The sequence below is a fragment of the Carcharhinus amblyrhynchos genome, chromosome 28 (assembly GCF_965287045.1).
Source record: "Carcharhinus amblyrhynchos chromosome 28, sCarAmb.v2.hapA, whole genome shotgun sequence".
In the NCBI taxonomy this organism is placed as follows: domain Eukaryota; kingdom Metazoa; phylum Chordata; class Chondrichthyes; order Carcharhiniformes; family Carcharhinidae; genus Carcharhinus; species Carcharhinus amblyrhynchos.
Genome location: NC_137351.1, coordinates 35,996,815 through 36,010,552, shown reverse-complemented (window position 1 = coordinate 36,010,552; position 13,738 = coordinate 35,996,815). Strand labels below are relative to the sequence as shown.

Sequence of the window (13,738 nt, the reverse complement as noted above, 5' to 3'; positions counted from 1 at the left end):
TGGGGAAGGTGGGACCTCTATAAGAGGGATGGTCTACACCTGAACCAGAGGGGAATCAATATCCTGGGGGGTAAATTTGCAAAAGCGATGCAGGAAGGTTTAAACTGATTCGGAGGGGGGGAGGGATAGTGAGGAAAGGGGGTGAAAGTGAGGGGGGCATAGTTGGGGAATGCAAGGCACGGCATAGTGGGGGTGGGGCGGAGCAGGGTTTGAAATGCGTGTACTTTAATGCGAGGAGTACTCGCAATAAAGTGGATGAACTTGCAGCGTGGATCAGTACCTGGGACTTTGATGTTGTGGCCATTTCTGAGACATGGATAGAGCAGGGTCAGGAATGGATGTTGCAGGTTCCGGGGTACAAATGCTTTAGTCGGAGTAGAGAAGAAGGTAGAAGGGGGGGTGGGGTAGCATTGCTAGTCAAGGACTGTATCACAGTGTCGGAGAGAAAGTTTGATGAGGACTTGTCAGTTGAGGTAGTATGGGCGGAGATTAGAAATAGGAGAGGAGAGGTCACCCTGTTGGGAGTCTTTTATAGACCTCCTAAAAGTTCTAGAGAGGTTGAGGAAAGGATTGCGGAGACAATCCTGGTTAGGAGTGAAAGTAATAGGGTAATTGTTATGGGGGACTTTAACTTTACGAATATTGATTGGAGTTGCTATAGTTCTAGCTCGCTAGAGGGGTCAGTGTTTGTACAAAGCGTGCAGGAAGGTTTTTTGTCTCAGTATGTAGACAGGCCAACTAGAGGTGAGGCTATATTGGATTTGGTGCTGGGAAATGAGCCAGACCAGGTGCTAGACTTGGAAGTTGGTGTGCATTTTGGTGATAGTGACCACAATTCGGTTACGTTCACCTTAGTGATGGGAAGAGATAGGCATGAATCTCGGGTCAGCAATTTTAGCTGGGGTAAGGGCGATTATGAGGCTATCAGGAGTGAATTAGGAAGCATGGATTGGATTAGGGGATTACAGGGACTGGGAACGTCTGAAATGTGGAGTTTTTTCAAGGAGCAGCTACTGCGAGTCCTTGATAGGTATGCCCTGTCAGGCATGGTGGATTTGGTAGATCTAGGGAACCGTGGTGCACTAAAAGAGTTGAGTCGATGGTTAAAAAGAAAAAGGAGGCTTATGTTCGGATGAGATTGGAGGGCTCAGATAGTGCACTAGAAAGCTTTAGATTGGCTAGGAGGGAGTTGAAGAGTGAGTTGAGAAGGGCTAAAAGAGGACATGAGAAGACTTTGGCTGATAGGATTAAGGAGAATCCTAAGGCGTTCTATAGGTATGTCAAGAACAGAAGGTTGGTCAGGGCAAGATTAGGGCCAGTTACAGACAGCAGGGGGAAGTTGTGTGTGGAACCGGAGGAGATTGGAGAAGTATTGAACCAATATTTCTCTTCAGTGTTCACGCAGGGGGACATGAATATAGCTGAGGAGGACATTGGGTTGCAGGGGTGTAAAATAGACAGTATTACGGTTGATAAAGAGGATGTGCTGGAAATTCTTGAGGGGCTGAAAATAGATAAGTCCCCTGGTCCGGATGGGATCTACCCTAGGATTCTCTGGGAGGCTAGAGAGCTGATTGCAGAGCCTCTGGCTCAGATCTTCAGGTCGTCATTGGTCTCTGGTGTAGTTCCGGAGGATTGGAGGATAGCGAATGTTGTCCCATTGTTTAAGAAGGGGAACAGAGACTTTGCCGGGAATTATAGACCGGTGAGTCTTACTTCTGTTGTGGGCAAGGTTTTAGAAAAAATTATTAGGGATAGGATTTATAGTTATTTGGAATGTAATGAATTGATTAGAAATAGTCAGCATGGTTTTGTAGCGGGTAGGTCGTGCCTTACTAACCTTATTGAGTTTTTTGAGAAGGTGACCAAAGAGGTGGATGGGGGCAAGGCAGTTGACGTGGTATACATGGATTTTAGTAAGGCGTTCGATAAGGTTCACCATGGTAGGCTTCTGCAGAAAATGCAGATGTATGGGATTGTGGGTAATCTAGGAAGTTGGATCAGGAATTGGCTATCAGATAGGAGACAGAGGGTGGTGGTGGATGGTAAATATTCATCATGGAGTACAGTTACGAGTGGTGTGCCTCAGGGATCTGTTTTGGGGCCACTGTTGTTTGTAATTTTTATTAATGATCTGGATGAGGGTATAGTTGGGTGGATTAGTAAATTTGCTGATGACACCAAAGTTGGAGGTGTGGTAGATTGTGAGGAAGGGTGTCATAGTCTGCAGGGAGACTTAGATAGGTTGCAGAGCTGGGCCGAGAGGTGGCGGATGGAATTTAATGCGGAGAAGTGTGAGGTAATTCACTTTGGTAGGAGCAACAGATGTGTCGAGTATAGGGCTAACGGGAGGACTTTGAATAGTGTGGATGAACAGAGGGATCTAGGTGTGTGTGCACATAGATCCCTGAAAGTTGGGAATCAAGTAGATAAGGTTGTTAAGAAGGCATACGGTGTCTTGGCGTTTATTGGTAGGGGGATTGAATTTAGGAGTCGCAGTGTAATGTTGCAACTGTACACTACTCTAGTGCGGCCGCACTTGGAGTACTGTGCAGTTCTGGTCCCCGCATTACAAGAAGGATGTGGAGGCGTTGGAGAGGGTGCAGAGGAGGTTTACTAGGATGTTGCCTGGTATGGTGGGGAGGTCCTATGAGGAGAGACTGAGGGATTTAGGGTTGTTTTCGTTGGAAAGAAGGCGGCTAAGAGGGGATCTTATTGAAACTTATAAGATGATTAGAGGTTTAGATAGGGTGGATAGTGATAGCCTTTTTCCTCGGATGGAGAAAGCTAGCACGAGGGGGCATGGCTTTAAATTAAGGGGGGGTAGCTACAGGATGGATGTCAGGGGTAGGTTCTTTACCCAGCGGGTGGTGAGGGATTGGAATGCCCTGCCTGCTGCAGTTGTAAATGCGTCTAGTTTGGGGGCGTTTAAGAGATCTCTGGATAGGTTTATGGACGAAAAGGGATTGGTATAGGCTAGTGGGTCATTGTTTTTGTAACTGGTCGGCGCAACATCGTGGGCCGAAGGGCCTGTTCTGCGCTGTAATGTTCTATGTTCTAACATTACTTTGTTGCTCTTATACTGTATGCCACGACTGATTAGAGCCAGTGTTCCATTTGTCTTCTTAATTATCCTATTCATGTAATCTACTAGCTTCATGGATGTGAATAAGAAGCCAAAATTCATCTGTTTGTCCGAGCTTCCAGTGTCCTGCCATTCATTCAATACTCCCTTGTCTTGTTTCCTCATCCAAAGTACATCATATCACACGTCTCAAGGTTAAATATCATCTGCCACCAAGCGGCCCATCTGACCAACCCATCTATAGTGTCCTTGAGGAAAAGAAATCTGCTGTCTTTACCTGGTCTGGCCTAGCCTACATGCGACTTCAGAGCCACAGCAATGTGGCTGACTCTCAATTGCCTTCCAAGGGCAACTAGGGATGGGCAATAAATGCTGGCCAGCTAGTGATACCCATATCCCACAAATGAATAAAAGAAATATACATCTTCCTGTAATTTACAACCATCTTCTTCATTATTAAATACTCTACCAATCTTGGGGTCAACTACAAACTTGCTTAATGTTCCCCCCACATTTTCATCTATATCATTGATGTGTATAAAAAACAATAAGAGGTGATCTTACCAAAAAATTCTAAGTGCCAAACGAGTGTGAGAACAGAATCGTGTCCATTTTTTGGTTGAGATCCCAGACGAAATCATACGGTACTTAACAAAAGAGGCAAAACGTGATTCTGACCATTGAGGGGGGCAGGGAGTAGTCAGAGTCTATTTACACTACGAAGCCAGCTGTTGAGCTCTAGGCACCATTGCAGAGGCACTCTGATCTCTCAATGCACTGATCTGTCAACCTTCCACCCGATCGCCACCCTGGCCAATGGCTTGCCCCAAGCCAATCACCTCATCAGCAAATTCCTGATGCAGAGTACCCACTCCCTACAGAGCACCCCTCATCACCTCACCATCATGGGCCCACCCTCTTCAGGCCCTGCAACACCCTTCCTCTTAAGCCCTACCCCTTTGGCACTGCCTAGTGGCCAGCACCAAGATTCCCAGTGGGCACTATAAGTGTGCCAGACTGGTATTGTCCAAGGGGCACTGTCCATCCCTGGTATCTCAAGTGCCTCCAGTCCATCCAGGAAGGCCACCATTTCAGATCCCCATTGGTGGGCACACTGTGATCCTCAACAGTGAGGACCTTCACCAGTGAGCAGCAAGGACAAGTGAGCTTGGGCGATAGCATCTGGAACTCATTAATTACATTAAAATTAATAAATGAATACTTAAATCAACCTCATAGGCCAGTATCATTGCGAGATGCAAGAAAACAGGCACGAGTCTGATTTTTTCACCTCTTATCCAATCTTACAGGCTTGCTATGCTGATCAACTAGCATGGCCAGTTGGTACAACCATCCCGAGGGTCTGTCCTGTGCAAGTGTGATATTGTTGCCATCACAAAAACATGGTTAAGGGGAAAGTAGGACTGACAACTCAACATTCTGGGGTATGGGATTTTTAAGCGAGACGGGATAAAAAGGCAGATGGTGTAGTACTATTAATTAAAGAGTAAATTACTGCAATAAGGAGAGATGATATCTTGAAAGGATCTTCAAATGAGGCTTTGTGGTTAGAACCTAGGGGCAGCCACATTAGTGGGAGTGTGTTATAGGCTCCCAAAGAGTGGTAAATAAAGGAGCAAATATGTAGACAGAATTGGTAAAAGTAATAATCAGGGATTTCAAATTTCCATACATAATTTGGGACAGTCATAGCATAAACGGTTTCGAGGGGACAGATTTCTTGAAGTGTATCCAAAGGAGTTTTTCTTATCAATATGTAGTAGGCCCAACAAGGGATAGCGCAGAGTTGGATGTGGGTCTGGAGAATGGAATTGGACAAGTGTTCAATGTGGCAGTGGGGAGCATTTTGGCGATAGTGACCACCACATAGTACAGCTCAAAATTGTTGTGGACAAGGAGAAAGATGACCTGCAAAAGATGGCTTTCGATTGGGGGAAGACAGATTTTATTAAAATAAGGCAGGATCTGACCAAAGTTGACTGAGAGCAGCTCTTTGTGAGCAAGTATACAATGGATCAGTGGGGACGTCATTCAAAAAGGGACTGGGGAGGGTACAGACCCAATCTTTACTCAGAGGGTAGTAAGGGCATGGAATGCCCTGCCTGCAGCAGTTGTGGACTCGCCAACTTTAAGGGCATTCAAATGATCAGTGGATAGGCATATGGATAACATTGGATTAGTTTAGGTTAGAGGGCCATTAGATTCATTCCACTGGTTGGCGCAACATCGAGGGCCAAAGGGCCTGTACTGCACTGTAATGATCTATGTTCTAATACGTAACCTTTAGGGGCAAGTGTAGGAGCAATAAGTTCAGAGAACGCTGGATGAGGAAGAAGCTTTAATAAAATTAGGCAGGATCTGGCCAAGGTAGACTGGAACGAGTTATTTGTGGGGAAATCTATGGAAGGACAGTGGGGGTGTTCAAAGGTGAAGTGGGGAGGGTACAGGCCCAACATGTCCCCTCTCGGTTAATAGGAAGATGTATCAAACTCAGAGAACCATAGATGACTAGAGACATTCAGGATACAATGAAAAGGAAAAGGGAGGCTTTTAACAGGTATAAGAACAGTAAAGTTAATTAAGTTAGTCTATTAGCAACGAGTAAGGTTTACATCAATACTGCAATGAAGTTACTGTGAAATTTCCCTAGTCGCCACACTCCACCATCTGTTTGGGTCAGTGCACCTAACCATGTCTTTCAGACCATGGGAGGAAACCCACACAGACACGGGGAGAGCGTGCAGACTCCACAAACACAGGTGACCCAAGTCGGGAATCGAACCCAGGTCCCTGGCGCTGAGAGGCAGCAGTGCGAATCACTATGCCACCGTGCCACCCCATAAGTCTGTGGAGGCATTAGCGGAATATAGGAAGCGCAGGGTGGAATTTAAGAAATCAATTAGAAATGCAGGAGATGTGAGAAAACTCCGGCTGGTAAAATTAGGGAAAATCCTAAGATACTCTATAAATATAAATATATCAATGGGAAGAGGATAAATGTGTAGTGATCCATTTTGGCAGGTCCAATGGGATGAAGGAGTATAATATCAAGGGTAAGACTCTTAGCAGCATAAAGGGTCAGAAGGACCTTGGGGTCCGGGCCCATAAAACTCTTAAACTGGCCTCGCAGATGGAGGATGTGGTCAAGAAGGCGTATGGTGTACTAGCCTTCATTAATTGTGGGACTGAGTTTAGGAGTCAGGAGATAATGCTGCAGCTTTATAGGACCCTAGTCAGACCTCACTTGGAGAACTGTGCGCAGTTCTGGTCGCCTCATTACAAGAAAGATGTGGAAGCTATTGAAAGGGTGCAGAAGAGATTTACAAGGATGTTGCCTGGATTGGGAGGCATGCCTTAAGGATAGGTTGCGGGAGCTAAGTCTTTTCTCCCTGGAGAGACGAAGGATGAGAGGTGACCTGATAAGAGGTTTATAGATGTCGAGAGGTATAGATTGGGTGGATTCTCAGAGGCTATTTCTCAGGGCTGAAATGGTCGCTACGAGGCGACACAGGTTTAAGGTACTGGGGAGTAGGTAGAGAGGAGATGTCAGGGGTAAGTTTTTCACTCAGAGGGTGGTGGGTGAGTGGAATCAGCTGCTGGTGGTAGTGGAGGCGAACTCACTGGGGCCTTTTAAGAGAGTTCTGGATGAGTACATGGGATTTAATGGGATTGGGGGTTATAGGTAGGCCTAGTAGGTAGGGATATGATCAGCGCAACTTGTGGGCTGAAGGGCCTGTTTGTGCTGTAGTTTTCTGTGTTCTATGATAACCAGAGAAAGAGTAGGGTCCATTCAGGACCAAGGGGGCATTTTGTGGGTAGACACAGAGGACATTGGTAGGGTGTTAAATGAATATTTCACCCATGAGAATGAGTTAGTTAAGGAACTTGGGAAGAGAGACTGAGGTTGTAGAGAAAATCATAGGAAGTGACAAGATATTGCAGACAACGGCAGGCTTAAAAGTGGACAAATCTCCATGTCCGGATGAAGTGTGTCCCAAGCTCTTGTGGGAGGCAAGGGAGGAAATTGCAGGGGCTCTGGCCCAAATTTTTAATTCCTCCCTGACCATTGGGGATGTGTTAGAGGACTGGAGAACAGCTAATGTTGTTCTACTATTTAAGAAGGGTTGTAGAGACAAGTTAGTGAACTATAGACCAGTGAGTCTCATGTCTATGGTTGTGAAACTACTGGAGAATTAACTTCCATTTGGAGAGGCAAGGTTTGATCAGGGATAGCATTGGTTTTGTCAGAGGTCATGACTAACAAATTTGACTGAGTGCAAATTTGATGGGCCGAATGGCCTAATTCCGCTCCTATATCTTATGGTCACAGTCCATAGATGTGCAGGCTAGGTGGAGTGGCCATGCTAAATTGCCCCTCAGTGTCCCAAAACGTGTCGGTTAGATGGATTAGCCATGGTAAATGTAGGGGGGGGCTACAGGGATAGGATGAGGGAGGGGGCCTGGGTAAAATACTGTCAGAGAGCTGGCACAGACTCAATGGGCCAAATGGCCTCTTCTACACTGTAGGGATTCTATGAAGTCTTTCTTTTGCTTCTTTCTTTCAAACTGAGGAAAGACATTTTTGCTATTGAGGGAGTTCAGCAAAGGTTCACCAGACAGATTTCTGAAATGGCAGGAATGATATATGAAGGCAGACTGGATCAATTGGGCTTGCACTCACTGGAATTTAGATGAATGAGAGGGCATCTCAAAGAAATATACAAAATCCTGAGGGGACCGGACAGGCTAAATGCAGTAAGAATGTTCCCAATGTTGAGGAGGGTGCAGAACTAGGGGTCACAATCTAAGAATAAAGGGTAAGCCACTCAGGACTGAGATGAGGAAGAACTTCTTCTTCAACTGATTGTGAGCCTGTGGAATTCTCTACCACAGAAAGCCGTTGGGGCCAGTTGGTTAGATATGTTCAGGAGGGAGCTAAAGGGATCGAGGGGTAGGGAGACAAAGCAGGAGTGGGATACTGAAAGTGCACGATCAGCCTTGATCATATTGAATGGTGGTGCAGGCTTGAAGGGCTGAATGCCCTACACCTGCACCTATTTTCTATGTTTCTAAACTCGGAGAAGTGAGAGCTAATGCATTTGGAAGGCCAAACAAGGCAAGAAGTCCCTCAACATTTCTTTGGGTACACTGTTGACTGTATCAGCATCACTTCCTCACGAACTGGAGAAATGTATTCACTTTGTTTCCAATCTCTACCCTTTCCTCACATGCACTTTGTGCATATCTGACTCCTCTTTTCCACAAACTCTCTGACTGTTTCTGGAGACAGCCCATCAACCAATATTCACTACAAACCCACAGGCTTCCTTGACTGCACCTTCAGTAATGGACATGAGAGGGGGGGACATAGGGAGCTCAGGTTGACTAGTCACTGAAAGAATAGATACATTGAACAGAAGCAGGAAGCAAAATGAATGGGACCACATGCGATTCAGTCACAGGTACAGACGCACAAATCCCACAGGCTGAGTCTGCAAAGGATGAGAGTACTCCGCACCTGGAGCACTGCAATCCCACACCAAGGACACACACCCCACCATGCCTGGAGCTCAGCGCCCCCCACACCCGGAGCACAGCATTCTCACTAGATACAAACTGGACACTGGTATCCTACAAAACTTGGAGTAGTCATCACAAATACTCACACTTATCAGTTTACACGCAAAACAAGTGCAGAAAATAATAAATTAATCACACTTGATACATAGTGAGGAAAGTTCATATCTTTGGAATCTAACAGTCAACATGAGGGCAAAAATGCAGTACTTGCCTTTTTCAGTGGGACTGTACTCCGGAACCAGTTATAATCAGGGGAGACTTTTATCTCACACATAGTGACTGGGACATCTAATGTTGCAGGAAGTCTGTTTAAAGCATGACAAAATGCAAGTTACTGTGCAGTTGTTTGCTCATACAGAGAAAACGTAAAAGCATATTCGCGAATTCTTTAATGTGGGATGACAACATAAAGCAGTTAAGAAAGCATATCCAGAACAAAATTAATAGCCATTTGGACAAACATGGGCTATTTAAGGAAAGCCAGCACAAATTTGTTCAAGGTAAATCACATTTAACTAACTTTATTTTTGCTGAGCTTGTAGAGAGAGCTAATGAGAGGAAATACAATTTAAAGTGGTGTACATAGACTTCCAAAAGGCATTTTATAAAGTGCTACATAACAGGTGAATGATGAGTCTGGGGAAGGGTGTGCACATAGTTTGGGTCATATTGAGATTAAAAAGGTGGTGGTATTGGGGTACTTGAAAAACATTAAAGGTAGACAAGTCCCAGGGCCTGATGGCATATACATAAGAACATAAGAAATAGGAGGAGTAGGCCAACCAGCCCTTCAAGCCTGCCCTGCCATTCAATAAGATCATGGCTGATCTGAAGTGGATCAGTTCCACTTTCCCGCTCTCTCCCCATAAGCCTTAATTCCCCTGTCTATCAGAAACCTATCTACCCGTGACTTAAATATATTTAGCAAGGTAGCCTCCACCACTTCAACGGGCAGAGAATTCCAGAGATTCACCACCCTTTGAGTGAAGAAGTTCCTCCTCAACTCTGATCTAAACTGCGCTCCCCCTTATCTTGAGGCTGTGTCCTCTAGTCCTACTATCCTTTCTAAGCGGGAAGAATCTCTCTACCTCTAGCCTATCCATCCCCTTCATTACTTTATACGTCTCTATAAGATCCTACCTCATCCTTCTAAACTCCAATGAGTACAGACCCAGTCTATTTAGTCTCCCTTCATAGGTCAACCCCCTCATCTCCGGTATCAGCCTAGTGAACCTCCTCTGCACTCTCTCCAAGGTTAATATATCCTTCCGCAAGTGCGGCGACCAAAACTGCACACAGTACTCCAGCTGCAGCCTCACCTGTACCCTGTACAGTTGCAGCAAGACCTCCCTACTTTTATATTCTATCCCCCTCGCTATAAAGGCCAACATACCATTCGCCTTCTTGATCACCTGCTGCACCTGCATACTGGGTTTTTGCGACTCATGCACAAGGACCCCCAGATCCCTCTGCATCGTAACATGCTGCAGCTTTTCACCTTTTAAATAATAATCCCTCCTACTATTATTTCTGCCAAAGTGGATAACCTCACACTTGCTAACATCATACTCCATCTGCCAGGTCCTCGCCCACTTGCTCAGCCTACCCAGGTCTCTCTGCAGACTTTCCACACCCTCCACGTAATTTGCTTTTCCACTCATCTTCGTGTTATCAGCAAATTTCGTCACCCTACACTCAGCCCCCTCCTCCAGATCATCTACATAAATGGTAAACAGTTGAGGCCCCAGCACTCCACTAGTCACCAACTGCCAACCAGAATAGCATCCATTGACACCAACTCTCTGCTTCCTATTAGACAGCCAATCCTCTATCCACGCTAACATCTTACCCCCAACTCCATGCACTTCTGTAGCCCAGAATATATCCCAGAATACTGAGAGGGGCAAGGGAGGAAATTTCTGGAACCTTGAGAGAAACCTTTGTATCCTCACTGGCTACAGGGGAGGTACACACAGTAAGAAGTCTCACAACATTAGGCATACGTTAGAGATACTCAGAGTATCTTTGAGTATCTCTTTAACCCATGCCTAATGCTCTCTCCACTCACATTGTCTGCATCTTTAAGACTTGAATAGCAGGTTAGCTGTAAAGACTCGCATTCTAATCAGTAATCTGTAAACTGTGTGCGCTGTTATATGCTCTGTCTGAGACCAGAACTCTCCACTCACCTGACGAAGGGGTAAACCCCGAAAGCTTGTGGGTTTACTATCAAATAAACTGGTTGGACTTTAACCTGGTGTTGTGAGACTTCTTACTGTGTTTACCCCAGTCCAACGCTGGCATCTCCACATCATGACTACAGGGGAGGTCCCAGAGGATTGGAAAATAGCCAATCTTCTTCCTTTAAGGGTCGCAAGGATAATCCAGATAATTACAGGCTGGTGAGCCTTACGCCAGTGGTCGGGTAATTATTGGAGAGGATCCTTAGAGACAGGACTTACTCCCACATGGAAAGAAGTGGACATACTAGCGAGAGGCAACATAGTTGTGAAGGGGAGGTCATGTCTCACTGATTTGACCAAGTTTTTCAGGGAAGTGATGAAGACAATTGTCCACATGGACTTCAGTAAAGCTTTTAACAAGGCCCCTCATGGAAGTCTGGTACAGAAGGTGAAGTCGCATGGGGTCAGAGGTGAGCTGGCCAGATGGATACAGAACTGGCTCGGTCATAGAAGACAGGGTAGCAATGGAAGGGCGCATTTCTAAATAGAGGGCTGTGGCTAGTGACATCCCTCAGGGATCAGTGCTGTGACCTTTGCTGTTTATAATATAAATGATTTGGAGGAAAATGTAACTGCTTTAATTAGTAAGTTTGCGGACGACACAAAGGTTGGCGGAATTACAGATAGCGATGAAGACCGCTGGAGGTACAGCTGGATATAGATCGGTTGGAGACTTGGGCGGAAAGATGGCAGATGGAGGTTAATCCAGACAAATGCATTTTGGAAGGTCTTCTACAGATCGGAAATATACAGTGAACGGCAGAACTCTTCAGAATAATGATAGGCAAAGGGATTTGAGTGTACAGGTACACAGGTCACTGGAAGTGGCAACGCAGATGTAGAAGGTCGTCAAGAAAGCATACAACATGCTTACCTTCATCTGCCAGACCACTGAGTTTAAAAATTGGCAACTCATGTTGCACCAAATAGAACCTTAGTTAGGCCACACTTGGAAAATAGTATTCAATTCTGGTCACCACACTATCAGAAGGACGTAGAGGCTTTGAAGAGGGTACAGAAGAGATTTACCAGGATGTTGCCTGGTATGGAGGGCATTAGATATGGGGAGAGGTTGGAGAAACTTGGTTTATTTTCACTGCAAGGGCACTGAGGGGCAACCTGATAGAAGTCTACAAGATTTTGAGGGGCATGGGCAGACTGGATTGTCAGAGGCTTATTCCCAGATGGAAGAGTCAATTACTAGAGGGGCATATGTTTAAGGTGCAAGGAGCAAGATTTAGAGGAGATGTACGAGGCAAGTTCTTTTTACACAAAGGGTAGTGGGTGCCTGGAACTCGCTGCCAGGTGAGGTAGTGGAAGCAGATACGACAGTGACTTTTAAGGGTCATCTGGACAAATACATGAATAGGATGGGAATAGAGGGATATGATCCCCGGAAAGGTAGGGGGTTTTAGTTCACACGGGGAGCACGATCAGTGCAGGCTTGGAGCACCAAAGGGCCTGTCCCTGTGCTGTAATTTTGTTTGCTCTTTGGAACAAACGCAAGTCACAAGATTTTTGCTTAGTCACAGATTGTTTTTCAGACAGGATGACTGTATACAGTGGGGATCCCATGTGTTTGTACTATGACTCTCCTTTTTTGGATACAGATTCATGATCTAGATTTAGATTCTCAGGGCACAACTTCAAAATTTGCAGATGACACAAACTTGGTCATAGAGGGATTTTCACAGTACCTTCATTGCAGTGTTAATATAAGCCTACCTGTGACATTAAAATAAATAAAACTACTGTGAAGTGCAAGGAAGATAGTGATAGACGTTAAGCAGACACAGTTGGAAAGAGTACAAAAGCAAAGAAGTTATGGTAAACCTACATAAACACTACTTTGGTCTCAAGTGGAGTATTGTGTCCAATTCTGGACACGATAATTTATGAAGGATGTGAAGGTTTTAGAAAGAGTGCAGGAAAGAATAGCTCTAGAGATGAGGGACTTCAGGGGTTGTCAATGCTGGGGTTTTTCTCCCAAGAAGAGTTGATAGAAATCATGAGGGAGCTAGGCAGAACGTATACGGAGAAAGTACTCCCATTGGCAGAAGATTCAAGCAACAGGATACCAACTGAAGTAGAGTTGCAAAAGCAATAATGGCGACATGAGGAAATTCTTTTTATGCCAGTGGTTAGGATCTAGAATGCACTGCCTCAGACTGTGGTAGAGGCAGATTAAATACCAACTTCCAAAAGAGAATTAGATAAGTGAAGAAAACAGTTGCTCTTGCAGAAAATCAGCAAGGACATGAGCTGGATGGCCTCCTTCTTTACTGTAACCACTTTATGAATTTGGGTCAGATGCTTTGCAAATAGATTGTAAACAAGAATGCTGAATAAAGGAAACAATAAAGCCACGCTAAACCTTTACAAATCTTTGGTTAGGACTCAGCTGAAGTTCTGCATACAATACTTTAGGAAAGATGTTATGTCTTGGTGGTGTACTAAAACCATAAATGAAATGAGGAAATTCATTTATGTGGGGATACTTGAGAAGCTGTTCTCCTTAGAGCAGAGGTTGAGGAGAAATTTAATCGAGGGATTCAAAATTATGATAAAACAAATAATGAGAAACTGTTTCCTCTTGCAAGCTGGTTTTTAATCCAAGAACCATAAGAAGTGACAGCACAGAAGGCCACTCGGTCAATCTTGTCCACGCCAGGACACTCAGATGTCCTTCCCACCTTCCTGCACCCAGCCCTTGACCCTGTAGCTGACAGCACTTAAGCAGCAAATCCAGGTACTTATTAAGAGTTTAGCATCTCCACCTCAGGCAGCAAATTCCAGACTTACTACCCTT

The 13,738-nt window shown here is 45.1% G+C and overlaps 1 protein-coding gene across 2 annotated transcripts in view; it reads right to left on the bottom strand.

The window, feature by feature from the left end:
* The window catches only part of spg21 (SPG21 abhydrolase domain containing, maspardin), a 124,135-nt gene that overhangs the window by 87,615 nt on the left and 22,782 nt on the right, over positions 1-13,738 (bottom strand). For both annotated transcript variants that reach the window (XM_080214035.1, XM_080214036.1), the window contains exon 3: positions 8,898-8,991. In XM_080214035.1, the coding sequence (XP_080070161.1) occupies positions 8,898-8,960 (63 nt within the window). In that variant the 5' untranslated portion in view covers positions 8,961-8,991. The remainder of the gene's footprint in view (positions 1-8,897; positions 8,992-13,738) is intronic.